The 18,145-nt window shown below is 35.7% G+C and overlaps 1 protein-coding gene across 29 annotated transcripts in view; it reads right to left on the bottom strand.

Annotated features, from left to right (window-relative positions):
• CAPRIN2 (caprin family member 2) overlaps nt 1-18,145 on the bottom strand; it is a 42,329-nt gene that overhangs the window by 17,099 nt on the left and 7,085 nt on the right. For 26 of the 29 annotated variants that reach the window (XM_082419658.1, XM_082419660.1, XM_082419659.1 and 23 more), the window contains 7 exons: nt 13,900-13,986; nt 9,839-10,077; nt 8,505-8,587; nt 6,294-6,461; nt 5,336-5,379; nt 3,751-4,428; nt 775-897 (listed from right to left, as the gene is read on the bottom strand). In XM_082419658.1, coding sequence (XP_082275784.1) covers nt 775-897; nt 3,751-4,428; nt 5,336-5,379; nt 6,294-6,461; nt 8,505-8,587; nt 9,839-10,077; nt 13,900-13,986 — 1,422 coding nt within the window. Of the gene's footprint in view, nt 1-774; nt 898-3,750; nt 4,429-5,335; nt 5,380-6,293; nt 6,462-8,504; nt 8,588-9,838; nt 10,078-11,361; nt 11,437-13,899; nt 13,987-18,145 lie in introns of those variants that run through there. The other 3 variants (XM_082419661.1, XM_082419655.1, XM_082419654.1) reach the window with 3 other exon arrangements.

Genomic DNA, 18,145 nt, shown 5'->3' with positions numbered 1-18,145 from the left:
CGTAGACTGAGCCCTCATTTTTATTATAACCAATGAGAGGGTCTAATTATTTTATCTCAACCACTAAACTAACTCATGCCCTTAGAGACTTTCATGACAAGAAGGCATTCTCTTCTCCCATCTGCCTATCCTGGTTATCCTAAAAATATTTCCAACATTTTGAGTACTTAACTTATATACTTAACAGTGATCATTTTAGGTCTTTTATATATCAAATAATCTGAAGAGGTATGCAATTCCCTCACTTTACAAATAAGCAGAAGGTTGGAGGTTAAATAACTTGCCACAGATTATACAACTGGTAACTGGTAGAAGTGGATTTAAATGCAGGTCTAATTCCAAAGCTCAAAATCTTTTTACTACACAAAAATCTCTTATTTGCCTACTTCATCCCTCAGTAATACCACACTATTCTGAAATTCTGTAAGAGTCTGTATGACACAATTTAGCATGTGTCATAATGAATGTCTTATGATTATCTACACACAACAGCAGCAATATCATTTGAGCACTTTAAGCTTCTTACATGTTTAATTCATTGTATTACTCACAACAAACAGGAATAGGAACTATTATCATTTTTTCCAAAAAGAAACTGAGGAAGAGAGTTAAGTAACTTGCCTAAATTCTCAGAGCTAGGAAGTGGCAGAACCAAGATTTGTACTCATTCTGGACACCAGAATCTATGCCCTTAACAACTTCATTTAATGCTTCAGATCAGAAGCTAGTAGCCCCATGACTATCATTTAAGATTCACTTAATAATGACTCATACTTGCATAAAGTTACAAGTTCCTTGAATCTGGGTCATCAGATCCTGCAGTTTTTCTTTCCTCAATACTGGATCCTTTGGAAGGGTAGAGGAAGAACCTACAGGCTGATGCATAGGCTTAGGCACCTACAAGATAAACCCATAATGTATAAGAGTGAAATTCAAATTCAAAAGCCTAATTCAGGAAACTAAGCTTATCACTACATCTTAATGTAATCAAAACACATAGCAGTGCTCATTTATAGATTTATCTCAGGTAAAGAATTTCCACATAAATGCATTTTCTAAGTAATTTAAGCAAACTTTACATGTTTCCTCCTTCAGAACAACTTTAATGGGAAAGGTTTCTAAACATCATCTTTTTAAAGGGAAGGCCCAGAGCAACAGAACTTCCTTGATAGAAGTTCTCTCATTATGGACATCAGTTACCCTGTGTCCTCTATGATAAGATGCCACTGACTATAAATATAAAACACATCAATGATTTTTTTCCCCAGGGAAAAAAAATTACTACTACCACATTAAATATACATCCCATTTTTAACACATATCTGATTTCAGAAACAGTAAGATGTAAAAACATATACATAGATATCCTAGAGTTGAGGAAATATACTACTATATTCTGTCACACAGGAAGTATACTTTGGGGGAGAGGGGGCTACTGATGCTTAGAAGGTGGCTCGCCCTCCTGCTAAATTTCTTAAGATTGCTGAATACCCTGGAATAGACCTCATGCTTATGGTTGTTTCTTACAGGTATCAGCAAGCCTGTCCCTACCAGCTCCTCTTCTCCACCTTCTAAACTCACTGGGAAGTCACACAGCTAAGCTTGTCAACAGTGTCATAAAATAACTGTTAATAGACCCTAAGGGAATATATGAAAGGCTCTTTTAGGAGAAATGTATGAACTTTAGTGATTTATTTCATGTTATCTAGTCTTTTGGCTTTGAACTCTATTTTGCCCTTGACAGTACTTAGTCATGTTCCAAACAGCTGAGATTTCAATACAGATAGAGGCAAATACTCTATTATACAGAGAAGCGTCCTCTCAGTCCCTGAGAGACCCTGTAACTTCAATATAATGATGTCTGTGCCATAAAGCACATTAAATGAGTTTTGACCTTTCCAATTAAACACCCTTAATTTTAAATACTATTCAGCAAACAGCATGGTATCAATATTCTGGTACGGTCAAGGTTCAAGACTGCTATACCTAGTGGAATTTTTAATTGCGGTTTTTTAAACAGCTTTATTGAGGAATTAAATTGGGTTTTTAGATATAAATCTCTCAAAGTAGTTGCTATATTACAATTACTGTCATATGATATCTAGTTAATGAAAAAGGCTATCAATCTTCTGCAGGGTCAGGAAGAAGCTAAAATTATATTACCACTTAAAGAGGAAGAAAGGAAAATAAAAGGAGACAAATAATTCTAAAATTCTCTTCCCATAAGGTAGAATTGAGGCGGGGTAATTTATAAAATGCAATGCTTTGAATTCCTTAAGCGAAATCTTTTTCTCCCCCAACCTTTTTTAATTGAAGTATAGTTGATTTACAATATCGTGTTAATTTCAGGTGTACATGACAGTGATTCAGTTTTATGTGTGTGTGTGTATTCTTTTTCAGAGTTTTTTCCCTTATAGGTTATTACAAAATATTCAGTATAGTTCCCTGTGCAATAAAGTAGGTCCTTAGCAAAATGTTTTTCAAACTGTTAGAAGACCAAAGATTTACGGGCAAGCCTTTGGCTAAAATGGCGTGGAAGTGCAGGGAACACTACTAGATGTATATGGAGAACACTGGGAGGGTAGCAAGTTCACATCTCTTAGCAAACAAGGCGGTAACAAGTCTTCAACAAGTCTGCAATGAAACAGTGGTAAATAACTTATACTTTAATAAAAGACAACACTAACTAGCATCGTATCCAAGGATTATTCATTATAAAGCTTCTTATCTTATTGACATGGGTTATTTATCATTAGCAGAATGAGGCCTTATATTTGAACTAAATCTCATACTCCAAAACCTAATTACAGGGCTTCCCTGGTGGCGCAGTGGTTGAGAATCTGCCTGCCAAGGCAGGAGACACGGGTTCAAGCCCTGGTCTGGGAAGATCCCACATGCCACGGAGCAACTAGGCCCGTGAGCCACAATTACTGAGCCTGCGCGTCTGGAGCCTGTGCTCCGCAACAAGAGAGGCCACGATAGTGAGAGGCCCGCGCACCGCAATGAAGAGTGGCCCCCACTTGCTGCAACTAGAGAAAGCCCTCGCACAGAAACGAAGACCCAACACAGCCATAAATAAATAAATAAATAAATAAATAAATAAACAAACAAACAAACAAACCCAAAGTTTAAAAAAAAAAAAAAAAGTATTTGAAAACCTAATTACAGAATATTTAATGCCTATACTTTTCATCTGCAGAAAATTCTTTTGAAACAGAAATAGAGAACTAATTCAGATCCTTCCCCAACTACTGCTTCTTCGGAAACAGGACATGAAAGATTACTGTTTCTTCTCCTGACCATCTGTACCTTCTTCAAAGAGGACAGGCTAATTTGAGTGACTATAAATGAAAGAGAAGGAAGAGAATACAGAAAAATGTAACTTCTGTCAGAAAAAGGTCTCCTGCCTTTTGACATGCATTTACATTTCTCACTTCTTCAACATTATGGTCTTTTCTGAACTATCCACTATTTTGATGTCATATCATGTCATTAAAATTTGAGCATTGAAACAATATTTTCTAACTGTGGAAATTTCACTTCAGGTTAGGCGCAAATGACAGATTAAATCTGCTTCCAATTTTCTAGGGAAAACAAATTATGCATTAAAGAGTTAAGTGAAATATTTTATACATTAATTAAACATGGGTTTTACTGATCTTTTCCCAAAGAGAACTTTTAAATTATCACTACCACAAATCTCTATTTATGCCTACATTGACAGGAACAAACTGATACAAATCAACTCACATCTTTGGGTTCTGTATTAAACTTCCTGGGCAGCAGCTGGTCATTTGGTATGAGGCTTGCTGTAGCTACCCCCCAGGACTTTGGAGAAATCTGTGACTGTGGTGTTAAAGGGTGTTTTTGACTCTCAACATTGTTTTCCCAGGATTTTGGAGTCTCTGGCTGTCTTGAATCCTGTTCTTCACACATGGGAGTGGCCCATGACTTGGTGATGTCCTGTTCACTCTGCACAGAAGGTGTCCAAGACTTTGGAGTTTGCTTCTTTGGATCCTGTTCTTTCTGCAGCTGAACTGGCCAAGGCTTTGGTGTCTCCTGCTTCTTCTGTTCCTCCTGAATGTACCCCACTTTGGACTTAAGAGCTTCTGGCTTCCACTGGTTGGGAGCTGACTTGGTTTTCGAGACATCCTGCTTCTTCTGCTCTTCCTGCAGAGTGGACCTGAGTTTTGGAATCTCTTGTTTCCTCTGTTCTAAGGAAACTGCGGGCTTTGATACCTCCTGGTGCTTAACGGAAGACTCCCAGGACTTGAAGGATTCCTGTTTCTTCTCCTGACCATCTGGTTCGGTAAGCACATCCCAACATTTGGGGAGATTTGGTTTTCTAGCATAATCTGCTTCCCAAGATTGCTCTTCATCTTGTTTACTTGAATAATCTACTTCTGTCATGTAGCGTCTGTTAAGAAACTAAACCACAGGGAAAATGTGCTCAAGTCACAGTCTGTAGAAGACCTTGAAGAGAATACTGAACTCCTATGTCCACTGGTCTGACCCACTGTGCTAACAGGAAACTTCTGACCTTATCCTACTTGAAAATAGTATCCTACTTTTATGTCCATTCCTTTCCCCTCAATTAACAGAAAGACAAACTTCAAAAGTATACTTCAAAAGTAGCAACCTATATTTGATTCACCTAAGACTGGTAAGCAGTGCACACCGTGGTGCCACATTTGCTTGACTCAGGCTCTCTTACCAAGGTTACTCTGCCTCTGCCAGCCTTAGGACCACCTGACTCCCTTCAAGTTAAGGCAGAGGGTAGTTCAACTACACAAAGTCCTACTTTTTACACTGAAGTCTTATGTTTCCTGAATTACCAGCCTTTTCTTTATTCCCATTATATATCAATCATACTGTGATTTTGCTTCTTCCATTCTTTTCGGTTTCCATGAATTCCGATGTCACTTCAGAAAGAGAACAAATGTCCTCTTCTATTACCAATATGAGTAAATTCTGGAAAGAGCAAAATCCCACCCATCTTCAAATTCCAATACAGGGACCAAAACCACCACCACCAACACCAGCTAACACTTGAGCCATTCTGCGTGCCAGGCCAAATTGTAAGTAATTCAGATTTAACTCCTTCAAACCTCACAATAACCATATGAGGCAGGCATTGTTATTATCCCCATTTTAGGTAGGAGGCTAACAGACACAGCTGAGCTACATATCTTGCCCAAAGTCATTAAGCTAATAAGCTGCAGAGCCAGGATTCAAGCTTAGGCAGTCTACCTCCAAAGCCTCAGCTCCTAACCACAACACTATACAAAAGTCTCAAAAACCACAACTGACTGAAAATTACCTTTCGGTACCTTACCTCTTGTGGTTGTATCTCTGGCTGTGCAAGTTCCACAAGAGACTCTGAGAAGATAAAAGGAATATTAAATAAGTACTAGGTAAACTATAAGCTTTTAGACTGATTACACTGTAATTCATTCTAGCAACAAATTTCAGAATAGTAACAGATAAAGGATAGTGCAATTAAGTGTATTCATGGCAGGAGTAATTCTCACTATTGGGTGCTGGTCAAAAGCATGTGGTCTGAGGCTAGTTGAAGCTAGTAGCTCTGCTTATATAAGACACTTTTCTGAAGTCAGGTTGTAGTTAAAAATTGATTTCTGATTGAAAATAGGACTATCTCCTCTTACCCACAAACACAGCTTCTTTCAAGTTGATTTATAGCTCTGGTGCCATGGGGTAAACAAGAAATACTCGAATCTTGCTAGTGGCTACCAGAAGGCTGCTTGGACTACCTCCTTAGACGTAATATTTCTTAAATAAATCCAGCCTCAACAATAAATAGCAAAGGTGCCATTTACTCAAAGTATTTCTTCCTCAAGAAAAGTGGAATTTTGAAAAACATTATTTCTTTTACTGATTTTGGCAATTTTTTTCCTAAATCAATATGTTAACCTTAGATTATTTACATTCTTGTTCTACTACAGTATTGGAATGTACTATAACTCACATTTTAAACAACGGTTTTAAATGGAATGATCCTAATAGTTTAACAAAGAATTCAAATTCCATAAATGCCTCATTTTAACAGTGTACTCTCTTGTAACAAAGTATAACCTAATGTTTCTATTAAGGTTGACTCTGCAAATCATGGTAGTAAAGCCTAGAGATGTGTCCTAAACCTAGGCTTATCCTGGGGCAAGTAAAGATTTCCATGCATGTAGAAAATAAAATAATCATTTTACAGTGATTTGACTCATTTTGGTTAAGTGTTAAAAATGCAACCACTATAAAGAATTTCAGAGATCACAACAAACCTGACTCTTTGACAGATTCAGTCTTCGATAATTGTTTTTTCTTCTCTGATTTTATTAGCATTTCTTCCTCCAATGATACCTCTTTTTCCTTAGCATTTTTTGGAACTGGGATACTTTCAAAATAGCCTGAGTTCAGCAATTTAGATAGTAGATCTTTCATGTGTTTGTCTAAGAAAGAGTGATTAAGACTTAGTTATCACATAGCCTAATAGTTCATGGAAAATTATTTGGACTAGAAATCCTTATATAATTTTATCCTAGTTGTAGTATGTCATTATAATAGTCTACACTGGGGGTATTCAAAGAACTGGTCGTACCATGAAAAGGAAATATGCAGTCCATCGTTACGTCATGCTGAAGCAATATAAATTTTAAAAATCAGAATCCCAAAGTTTAGCAAGTCACTTAAGTTTTCCTGGGCCTCCATTTCCACCATTTGAAAAATGGCTAAAAATCAGAGACTCCAATCAAGGACTCTATCTAGTATGTTATAAAAGCACAAATCTATTCCCTGAGCTGGGAGAAAAGTGATTTCTCCCATCTGCCCCCAAGACATGACAAAAAGCAATTATTCTACCTTCCCCAAGTAATTAAGGCTTTAAGAGAAATAAACAACACAGTTCCTCAAACATAAACTTTAGAAAAACCTATTTTGGACAACCTCTAAAGAATTTTTAAAGTATAAAATTCCATGATTAAGATTTTACTCTTGAGTTATACTATATTTCACTCCTAGCACATCACCATTTGATGATCAAGAAAAATCTTAAAATGATGTTATTAAAGTCACTGCACCATAAATAGGTCTGAAGTCTATTTTATTTTTAATATCCACTAAAAACATAATTCCCAAATTAAGCAGAGCTCTCATACTTGATTTGGGTCTACTATTCCTTTCACAGGAATACTATGACACAGATGACCTTTTTTTTTTTTTTTTAAATCAAATTTGAGGTATAATTTACAAAATTCACATTTTAAGTGCACAGTTTTAACAGATGTTAACAGTCATGTTACTTCCACCATAACCATGATACAGAACATCTTAAACAACTCAGAAAGTTCCCTTATGCCCCTTTTATAATCAATCTCCTCCCCCTACTCCCTGGCAACCACTGACCTACTATCGTTCTAGTTATGTCTTTTCTAGAATTTCATATAAATGGAATCATACAATATGTACTCATTTTTTGTCTGGCTTCTTTCACTCAGCATAATTATTTTGAGATTCATACATGCTGTTGCAGTATCAATAGTTCATTCCTTTTTTCATTGCTGAGTAGATTCCATTGCATGAATATATCACATTTTGTTTATTAATTATCAGTTGGTGTACATCCGGGCTGTGTTCAATTTGGGACTATTATGAATAAGCTGGTATGAACATTCATGTACAAGTACTCATGTGAATGTATGTTTTCAATTCTCTCGGGTACTAGAAGTGTAATAGCTTGGTTATATAGTAAGTGCATGCTTAATTTTATAAGAAACTAACAAACTAGTTTCCAAAGTATTTGTATCATTTTGCATTCTAGCCAAGCAATAAATTTCTGTGGTTTAAACTTGAAAGGACTTAGAAATTGAGATAGTTATTCATACTTAAATATTTTTAAAAAGGAAGCAATCACTAGTAACAAAAATGTTTACCAGCTTCCAATGAGTTTTCATTATCCTAAACTAGTACACAGAACTGTGTACTTCACGTCCAAACATTTGTACTTGGTCATTTGGCCAAAGCCTATCTAGGAAGCCAACAGGACTCTTTCTCTCCAGATCATTTCCAGACCAATAGACAACAATGTTTCAATAGACTATGAAGCCAAGTCATTCTTATTTTCTTAAGCAGAGCTGGTAGATAAGCCTTGATATTAACAATATGTGGATTTAAGATTTGTAAATAGAACAGGTACTACCACCCCACAATAGAGAACTGAACCCCAAAACGGTCAAGCACTAGTCCCTAGCTCTTGTTCCCAAATCACAGTGACTCGTCACCTCAAAACTCTCCCTAGGCTCCATTTTAGTGAGTACAATTATACAACAGCTGCTTTTAACAGAACTAAACAAAGATATCATTCTGCCGATGAATCTAGTATTGTCAGACATGTAAGTTCTGATGGACTGACACAGTTTTGGCCCTCAATATCATACTAAACTCCTAGACATAAAGTTTAGTATTTACTGCATAAGTCCAGAGTAGAGAAAACTCACATGTCGTTCCTACCACTGCTTTCTCACTACCTTCCAAAAGGTCCCAAAAGTACAAGGATGACTGCTCCATCTGGTCTTCAACACTGACAAGGAAAAGCAGCAGCAGAACAAAGTGGCTTTAGAGGCACATATATTTATATATGGAGCAGTACAATTTATACAATATAATCCATCAACAATTAAGACATTCAATGTTAATTATGTGGTTTTTTACTCTTTGGAAATGAAAAATTGAAATTTTATAAAAGATGACTAAATACCCATTTATGGATTTCAAATGTAAGCATTTTTCCTTAAAACTAAAATAAAGATTTTACCAAATACAGCTATCAAGGAATAGACCAAAAAGAGTTTAAAGCAATCAGTGTGGTATCCTTCATTATCAAGTGTATGTCCTAGATTTAAAAAAACCGTGGAATGGAAATATTAAGAGCTGCATTTGTCTTTAAAGAGAGCAGCTCATTTTTCAAATTGTTTCACTTACATTTCACATATTAAAGTAAGTTACATTCCTTGGATCTACCAAAGTGAAGCCAGAGAAGGAAGCATCCAAATAGGTAATGATGATGGAATAGACTATTGGGATGGGAATAAATATATATATATATGGCTATATATAGGTAATTAAGAGTTTTATCAGGTTTCTTCCTGCACTGATAGGGCTAATTTCTAAAGCAGTTGAAATCTAACTGCTTTTGCATGGCTAACAGACACAGCATTGAAACAACCTGTATCTAACAAACCAAAAGCATAGAGCTTCTGCTCATTAGCTGATTCACTCCATCTAAGCAAAAACAGTAAATAGATACTGTAGGAGAAAAAAATTGGGTTGCCTCAATTTGCTGGTTTTATATTTTAAATTATCAGATTGGTTTCTCAGTATTTACTCACAGCCTAAAAAGAACACTAAATACTTCTTACTTTGACAGTTTAGTGATACTAATCAAGTTAAATTTTATTCACCTCCACTTAAGTACAGCAGTAGTAAGGAGGCAAAGACTCTCAGGTAACACAACAGCCTGATATAATTACAAAAAAATTTTTAAGAATATACATAATTAGTATTATGGTTAATACCTATGTAAGGTTAAAACTTGATCAGACATTTTAAAAATCAGTGTTACAATAAAGAAGCAGGTTAATGAGATCATTCAAATTCACTTTCTTACTAGACAGGCTATCAACCTCGTGAGAGTCTGAGCAGGCCAACGTTTCCAAAGCTGAATATATATATATATATACACATACACACATACATATACATATATACATGCTGAAAAGCTAGACTAAAGTGTTATATGTCCTGTTTCAGGAAAATATTTTCATTAACTTACCTCAGACTTTCATTTCTTTCAGGACAGGTCAATTTTGAAAATTTAATGAGGTAGTCAAGTTCTTTTAAAGGCAAATACACTGCACCATTCAAGCCCCCTTTGAAGTCTTTCTGTACATGTTCCTGCATCAAGTTCTGTAATACATACTGAACTTGAAGTATAGTGCGAAGCTTTTTCTTCTCAGCCTCAAGTTTTAGCATGTGCTCCCTTCTCTGGGCTTTCTTCTGCGCTTTAAGCAGCTGTTAAAACAAACGCTAATTAAGGCTGACAACTCTCCACAACCCATACTAGCAATCCATTAGTCTACAAAAGTCTAATCCCAAAGAGTTGAGATTAGATGATAAATCTCAAATATATAACACTGACTGTGAAACTGTCAAGGTCATTTAACCGCCTGCCTGCTTTTTGAGCTAAAGAAGTCACCGAGTACTTAGCTGGTTTGTCTCAGCTAACCAAAGCTAAAGAAGTCCAAATATGTGACTCTCAACCCCAGGCTGAATCTAGTACCTCTACTATCACCATGATGAGAAGCAAAGTACCTATCATTAATGTCCATATTAATCACAAGGTTTTACTTTTCCATATTATGTATACCAAGCCTTTTTAGGCTAAATATTTTAAGAAAATGCTTCAGTTTAGTTTGGGTTTTTTTTTTAAATCTTATGTTCCAGGGGAAGAGTATTCAAAATGGTTGATTTTCAACCAACCAAAGAAGACTGCTTAAAGCATAAGGAATTGAAAACCAAACAGAAATAAAATGTCTTACAAATTTAATGCCAAAAAAACAGCCACAGCAAACAGGGGTTTTTTTAAGCAAAATTGAGAGAGATTTTCATAATAGTTTGTCATGGAAAATTAGTGGAATACAAGTTTTCCCTCAAATGAGTGTGTGTGTGTGTGTGTGTGTGTGTGTGTGTGTGCACGCGCGCGCGTACACTGAGCAGCTCCGAGTCTACTCAAGCTTACAACTGTTAAAGTCTGATATAATACTTGGGTCCCAAAAGTGGCTTCTCATTTGTAAAATCCCAATAACAGAAAGTACCATCTATTTCCACTGAGAAACCCAAAAGGTCTTTTCTCCCCATAGGTGTTTTTCTGTTTGTAATGTTTACATCGTACTGGATATTTTCCAAGGTATGAAAATCAACATAACAAAAAAAAAAAAAAACAACTTTTTGATTTTTCCTATAGATGAGTTAAAGTACTTTGATTCAGCATCAACATTTAAAACTCTAAGAGACGTTCATAAATCCTAATCAAGACGGGGGTTAAAAAAAAAAAAAACCTCAGGAAAAAGATTCATTAGGCATTATTAATTCCTTTCTACAGGGTATGAAAGCAACTTAATAAATATGACTTGTGCTACTACCAGGGACAAGAGACAATGGCTGAAGATAAAATTTTAAGAGTGAGAAATGGACTGGTTGGAGGTTACGTGGGCAAGGGTATTTTCTTCAGGATGGCAAAGGCTCAGAAAAGCTTTTTCCAAGACCTTAATATGGACTTAAACCAATAACACTTACCAAACTCAGCTTCTGCTTGAGAGGAGGAAAGACGATAGAGGTGGCAATTCTAGCTCTCCAAGACAGTGGGATTCCCTTGGACACAGATTCATGATGGTATAAGAAAAGGCAATTGGTGCTGAGGACATCTTCAGGACTATATCACATGATTACCTCAGCTCTCTCTTTGGCCACCTCCCAGGGCTGGATTAGGTGTTCTTAAGGGCTCAGGTCACTCTGAACTTCCCCTATCAAAGTATCTATTACATGAAATGCCTATCTTTTTCTTTAGCTGCATCCCCCTTACGCTTCAGCTCCATGATGACAGGGACCATATCTCTGTTGTCCACCAGTATATCACTAGTACCCAGCATAGAGTCTGACACATGACAGGACCTCAAATATTTATCGATTCTATCAGGTATCAAGCAAGAAACATGCTGTCTCCTAGGTCATAATCAGATGTCATGAAAACCACTGACAGCAGCCTATTCTTATTTATGTGGAAACTAAGGAATCAGGTTACTTCTCTTCTTTCAGTTGAAAACTGATTTAGAAAGAAGAAGATATGAAGTAAACTGCTGTCAACCAATAGCACCCAACCATAAAATTTATTTTCTGAACCATGACTTAGAATGATAAATCCCCAAAGGACAAAGCTCATATCATGAAGATAAAGAGAGATGTGGTGGGCTGAAGGCTTCCAACTTTAGTTTGAAGGGAAAGAAGAAAATGTTACACAAACTGCAAAACAGGCTATCATAGAAGAGGTCTGACAAAAGAAAGAGTTTAGCAAAAAAAAAAAAAAAAGTCCCCAAATTCCTAGGCTGGAAGGTACTTCGCTATAAAAATAGTGAACCTTGGACTTCCCTGGTGGTGCAGTGGTTAAGAATCTGCCTGCCAATGCAGGGGACACGGGTTCGAGCCCCAGTCCGGGAAGATCGCGCACGCCACAGAACAACTAAGCCCGTGCGCCACAACTACTGAACCTCTGCTCTATAGCCCACACGCCACAACTACTGAAGCCCGGGCACCTAGAGCCCGTGCTCCGCCACAAGAGAAGCCACAATGAGTAGCCCCCGCTCGCCACAACTAGAGAAAGCCCGCACGCAGCAACGAAGACCCAACGCAGCCAAAAATTAAATAAATAAATAAATAAATCTATTAAAAAAAAAAAAAAATAGTGAACCTCCATAGGTGCCTGGCACATGGATGGTGTTTAAAAAAAGATTTAAATCTAAAAAGAACATCATACATTGAAAAAACAACACCTGAGTGGAAAATGAAAATTTGATAGGGTAACTCAGAAAAGAGAGTTAATGGAAATTTTTAAGTATTATAAAAATATACTTCAAACCTCCAACCAGAAGGCAGATATAAAAGATCTTTTTTTTAGCACAATGGACCAAAACTAACTAAACTTAACATATGGGGGGTGGGGGGGCGGGGAATCAATCACACAAGAAAAAAAATGACTTAGAAGTATTGTATCTAAAACAGCCTAGGAGTATTTAACAACTGTGAAACTAACAGAAAGTATTATAATTAAGTGATGAATAAGTAAACACGAGTTAAAGTGTGCTATGGATAACAAAGCTAATATCATCGTAGACTTGCATTAACAGAATTATCCAGAAAACAGAAGAAAGTATCTCTATACTACACTATTTTAGGTTTCACAATACCTTTTAAAAGTTAATTAAGTCAGACATCCAGAAGAGAGCAACTCAGAACTATATTTTACAAGGATTAAGATGGCAGCTGTCTTCAGCTTCAGAATGATGTTTTGGGGTTTTTGTTTTTTTATTTGTTCTTTTTTGATGCCACAGGAATGGAGAAGAGAATTTTAATTCGCCAAACAAGAAAATATCCAAAAACTGGAAAAGACTATCTTATGAGGCATGCTCCCCATCTCAGAAATGAATTCACCAAATTATTTCCTCAATTGGTAGAACATGATCTTTAAAGGGCCATCTAACACTAAGATTCTAAAACAATGAAGAATACTTCATTAATGAATGCTTAAGACTTGACTATTAATTACTGATTAAATCTGTGGAAGAGAAAAGTTTGAGTTGCCAACACAGAGCAATTGAAACAAGCAGTGGGACCAGACTTAACACTATTTAAATTTAAGATGAACCGTAAATTTTCCTGGTAATAACTACCACGCTCTCAAGAAGAGTCTACCAATAATGCTAAACTTACAAGCCTATATAAATTTTCAAGCCTATATTCTAAAATGTCTTTAATAAATGTATCTGTCAAAATAGTTTTCATTCCCCTTCTCAATGATTACCATAATTCCAGAGTGAAATAATACACATTAGATAACTAACACTTTATTCACAATACCTCATATTCAGATAACATTTGTGTTGAGACTCTAGAAATCTGAAAACACTAGTTCTTCAGAAACTATACTCCACCCCACCTCCTCCAATAAAATATAAGCAGGAATTAGATGAACAATAACCAAGCACCATTATCAGACACTGATATTTTCTTCAAGATCAGTGGTTAAATTCGTTTTAGGAAAAGCAAAGAAAACATACTCACATCTTGGCTCAGTCCAGAAAAGGTTTTCTGAAGCTCCTTGGCAAATTCTAAGTTATGTAGCACTTCTTCATATTTCTCAACTGCTTCCTACCGAATAGGATAAAAAAAATCAATTCTGTGAACTTCTAAGTACAAATATCTCAAAATAAGTTCCTTAATAACAGCAGAGGAGATTTAAGACTTTAGGAACTAGCTATTTACTATACATAACTCAAAAAAAGTAAGGAGAAAGTATTTAATAGAAGTTACATAAAGTTAAATTTAAAAATTCAATTGTTTATGCTAGAAATCTGAACCGTAATAATAATAATAATAATAAAGCTATCTATAAAGTCTAAGGTCAGAGAGGCCTGTGGGTTTTAAGAGCACTGAGCCAATAGGATTCCTGTCAATATTCATTCACTACACAAATATATTACACAAGTAGCAGAGTAAGAATCACACAGATGAAAGCAACCTCAAGAAATTTATACTATGGTAGGAAAGACTTGTAAATAATTACTTATAATAGACAAATTAAGTATTGTGACAGAAATATTGTAAATTTTTTTTTTTTTTTTTTTGGCCACAACGTGCAGCTTGCGGGATCATAGTTCCCCAACCAGGGATTGAACCCGAGCCCTCAACAGTGAAAGTGCAGAGTCCTAACCACTGGACTTCCATGGAATTCCCTGTAAATTTAAAGAGGGAAATTTTTCTTTGAGATTTCACAGATGAACAAAGTTGATAATTAGAGAAGGGGTAGGTTGTTTTTTTTTTTAATTGGGGTATAGTTGTTTTCCAATGTTGTGTTAGTTTCTACTGTACAGTGAAGTAGAATTCCCTGTGCTATACAGCAGGTTCTCATTAGTTATCTATTTTTTTTTATGGGACTTTACTTCAAAGGGCCATTATGAAACAGAACAAGATGGGGAGCTTGTCCAATCAGACAAAGGCATATTACAAAGCCTCCATGGTTAAAATAATATAATATTTCACTCTGGGTATCTACCCAAAAGAAATTAAAACATATGCCCACTTAAAGACTTGTAAGTAAATTTATATAGTACATTATTCATTATAGCCCAAAATAAAAACAATCCAAATATTCAGCAACTGGTAAATGGATAAGCAAAATGTGTTATAACCATACAAAGGAATTCTAGTTAGCAATAAAAATAAATGAATTACTGATACATGCTATAACATGGATGAACCTCAAAAACATAATGGTAAGTCAAAAAAGCCGGATGCAAGACTTTATTTTATATGAAATATCCAGAAAAGCCAAATTTATAGATAGAAAGCAAATAAGGGCACAAAAGAGAACTTGAAGGGGTTATAGAAATGTTCTAAAACACAATTGTTGTGATAGCTGCATAACTCTACAAATTCACTATAAATTATTGAATTGCATACTTACAATGGGTTAATGTTATATTTATGATACCTCAATAAAGCTGTTTTTAAAATAATCTGATAGCACTATGTCTTTACAAAGGTACAGAACAATAGGAACTCCTGTGTACTACTTGTCTTAGCATAAATTGGTACAATAATTTTGGAAAATTGTTTAACATTTTTACTATGAAGTTAACTATGGGTATACCCTACAACCCAATGATAGGTATACACCCTGAAGAAATCTTACACCTGTATCTCAATAACACATATAAGACCAATCAAAGTAGAATGCCAAAAAATAAACAACTCAAACATCCATCTATTTACAGATTACTACTAAGTAGAGAAAAGCAAAGGAAATATAGCTACTTGCATCAATATAAAAATCCTAAACATAATGAGCAAAAAAGATAAACTGAAGAATATACAGTATAACATTTATCGTAAGTTTCAAAAAAGCAACCCTAACAGATTTAAGGACAACAAATAAGTTCTGTCAAAACAAAAGGAAGGGAATGAGGGGGGAAAAGTTCAAGGTCAGGTTACAGGAAAGAGAGCTCTGTGAAGGAGCTTCAGTGTTGTTGGTAATATACTATTTGGGTTGAGTAGTGGGTTCTGACACTTGCTTTATTATGCATTGTAACTTACATGCAATACTTTGTTTGGACTACATATTTCTTAATAAAACAGGTAGAGAGGCCTTCCAAATACAGAACCAAGAATGCACAGATAACATAACCATATTATACAGTCCTCAAAGGGATGTAAAACTAAAAAGGAATACCACTTCATATCTACTCCCAAATGGTATTAACTTTGACTCAAGAAAAGCAAAATCAAATGGGAACTACCTCGACTTCCCATCATCAAATGTGGATCCATCCTTTCTTTCTCTCTTTCTTTACATAGTGGAGGAGATGTCCTTCCACCTGTGCCCTGGATCCTATTCATTTCTGCCTTCATGGGAGATCTTACTCTGATTCCCTCTTTAATGTCTTGAGCCTCTCCCTCTCTGTTGATGCTGAAACCAGCATTTAACAAGTTCAAGTCTCCCCCAACCTAAATAAGAAAAATAAAAAGTGCCGTTCTGGCAACCACGTCCTTCCAGTCTCAGACATGTATCAAAAATGCCTACACAGTTTCCATTTCCTCCTCAGCCCTTATCAACCCGGATTGTTTCCACCATTCCACCAGGACTGTCCTGGCTAAAGTCAGCGATGTCAATCCCATCCTTTAAACCTATGGATCTTGTATAGCTCTCATTTTGGTTAACTTCTCAGAAGACTTCAACATAAAGTCATCCTCCTGCTCTACTAAGATCCCTTGTTTTTTTTATAACACTAACTTCCCATTTCTCCAGCTTTTTATTTACCGGCAATTTTTCCATTAACTATTCTCACCTCAGTTTTTAAGCACTTATAAAGATAATAGGACCTACATCACAGAGATGTGCAATTTAAATGATTTCATGTTTATAAATCACTCAGAATGATGCCTGGCCCGAAAGTAAGTTCACTATCAATATTTTTAGCCATTATTATCCAAACATGAAATGTCAGATTTCTTTAGCATTCTGTCTTAATGCTTCTTTTCTGCTTTCTACACTCTCACCCGTGATAGTCTCATCTTTTCTCATGGCTTCAATTAGCAGCCATACAGGTGATAGATCTGTAGACTAAACTTCTCTATGCTCCAGACCTTCTCATAAATACTTACTAGATATCTCACCCTTTAATGTTTCACAGTCACATTAAAATCAATGGTCCAAAATTGAGCTCTTTATCCCATCCTCCCAAAATATTCTTCTCTCCCAGTGTTTCCAAGCCCAATAAATGGTTTTGCCATCCACCCAACTGTTCAAGCCAGAAACCTGGAAACCACTCTTGGTTCTTCTCTCTATTCCTACACAGTACCAAGCTATGTAGATTTTACCTCTCAAATCCAACTACTTTATTCAAACCCCTCTGCCACTATCTTGGTACCAGCTCCCAAAAGCTCTGACTTAGACTACAGGTGTAGCAGCTGAAAGCATCAAGTACCCTTGCCTTTTGCTCAAGCACTCACTTGAGTCTCGTTTCTCCATTTCAAATCCAGACCTGAATCAAAATAGATATTAAAGTTACAAATGGGACTCTAAAAAACTTCATTAAGACACTTTTCTTACTATTTTAAAGCAGAAATCTAAGTTTATGTTAGCAATAGTGAAATCTTAGAAGTCTATAGCTTATTCTCAACAGGTTACTTAAGAGTTACTGCCAAAAGAGGTTACATTAGCTAAGCACATATAATCACGCAGATCATAGAAAGCTTTATTTACAGTATTACAAATATCTGTTAGGTTAAAGAAGAAATACAAACTGAATTACAAAATTTCTAGCCAATAATACCAAAAACAGTATCAAATCAAATCTATAGTATCAGCTAAAGCAGTGCTTGAAGTAACAGTCACAGCTTTAAATACATATAGGTTGGGGGGGGAGGAAACAAATTAAGCACTCAGCTTAAAGATAGAAAATGAAGCAAATAAACCAAAGGAAAGCAAAAAGATAAAAGGCGTAGGAGAGAAAAAATAAAGGTGGCTTTAAGAATTTTTTTAAGATACTCACTAACTTAATTAATTGAGCAAACGAGGAAATACAACCACACAGTTAGAAATAAACAAAGTAATACAGAAATAGGCTTTTATAAATAATTACTTTGTCCCAATCTTTGCCAATAATTTTTTAAAACTGGATGAAATATTAGTGATTTTCAAGGAAAGGTTTTAAAAAGTTGACTCCAAAAACAATAAAAATCTAAACAGATCAATTTTCAAAGAAAAAATGGAGACTATTTTCAAAGCACTCCCACCCAAAAAAGAACC

The sequence above is a fragment of the Balaenoptera physalus genome (assembly GCF_965194825.1).
Source record: "Balaenoptera physalus genome assembly, chromosome: 13".
Taxonomy (NCBI): domain Eukaryota; kingdom Metazoa; phylum Chordata; class Mammalia; order Artiodactyla; family Balaenopteridae; genus Balaenoptera; species Balaenoptera physalus.
Note: the sequence above shows the minus strand (reverse complement) of the source record. Positions and strands in the feature narration are given on the sequence as shown.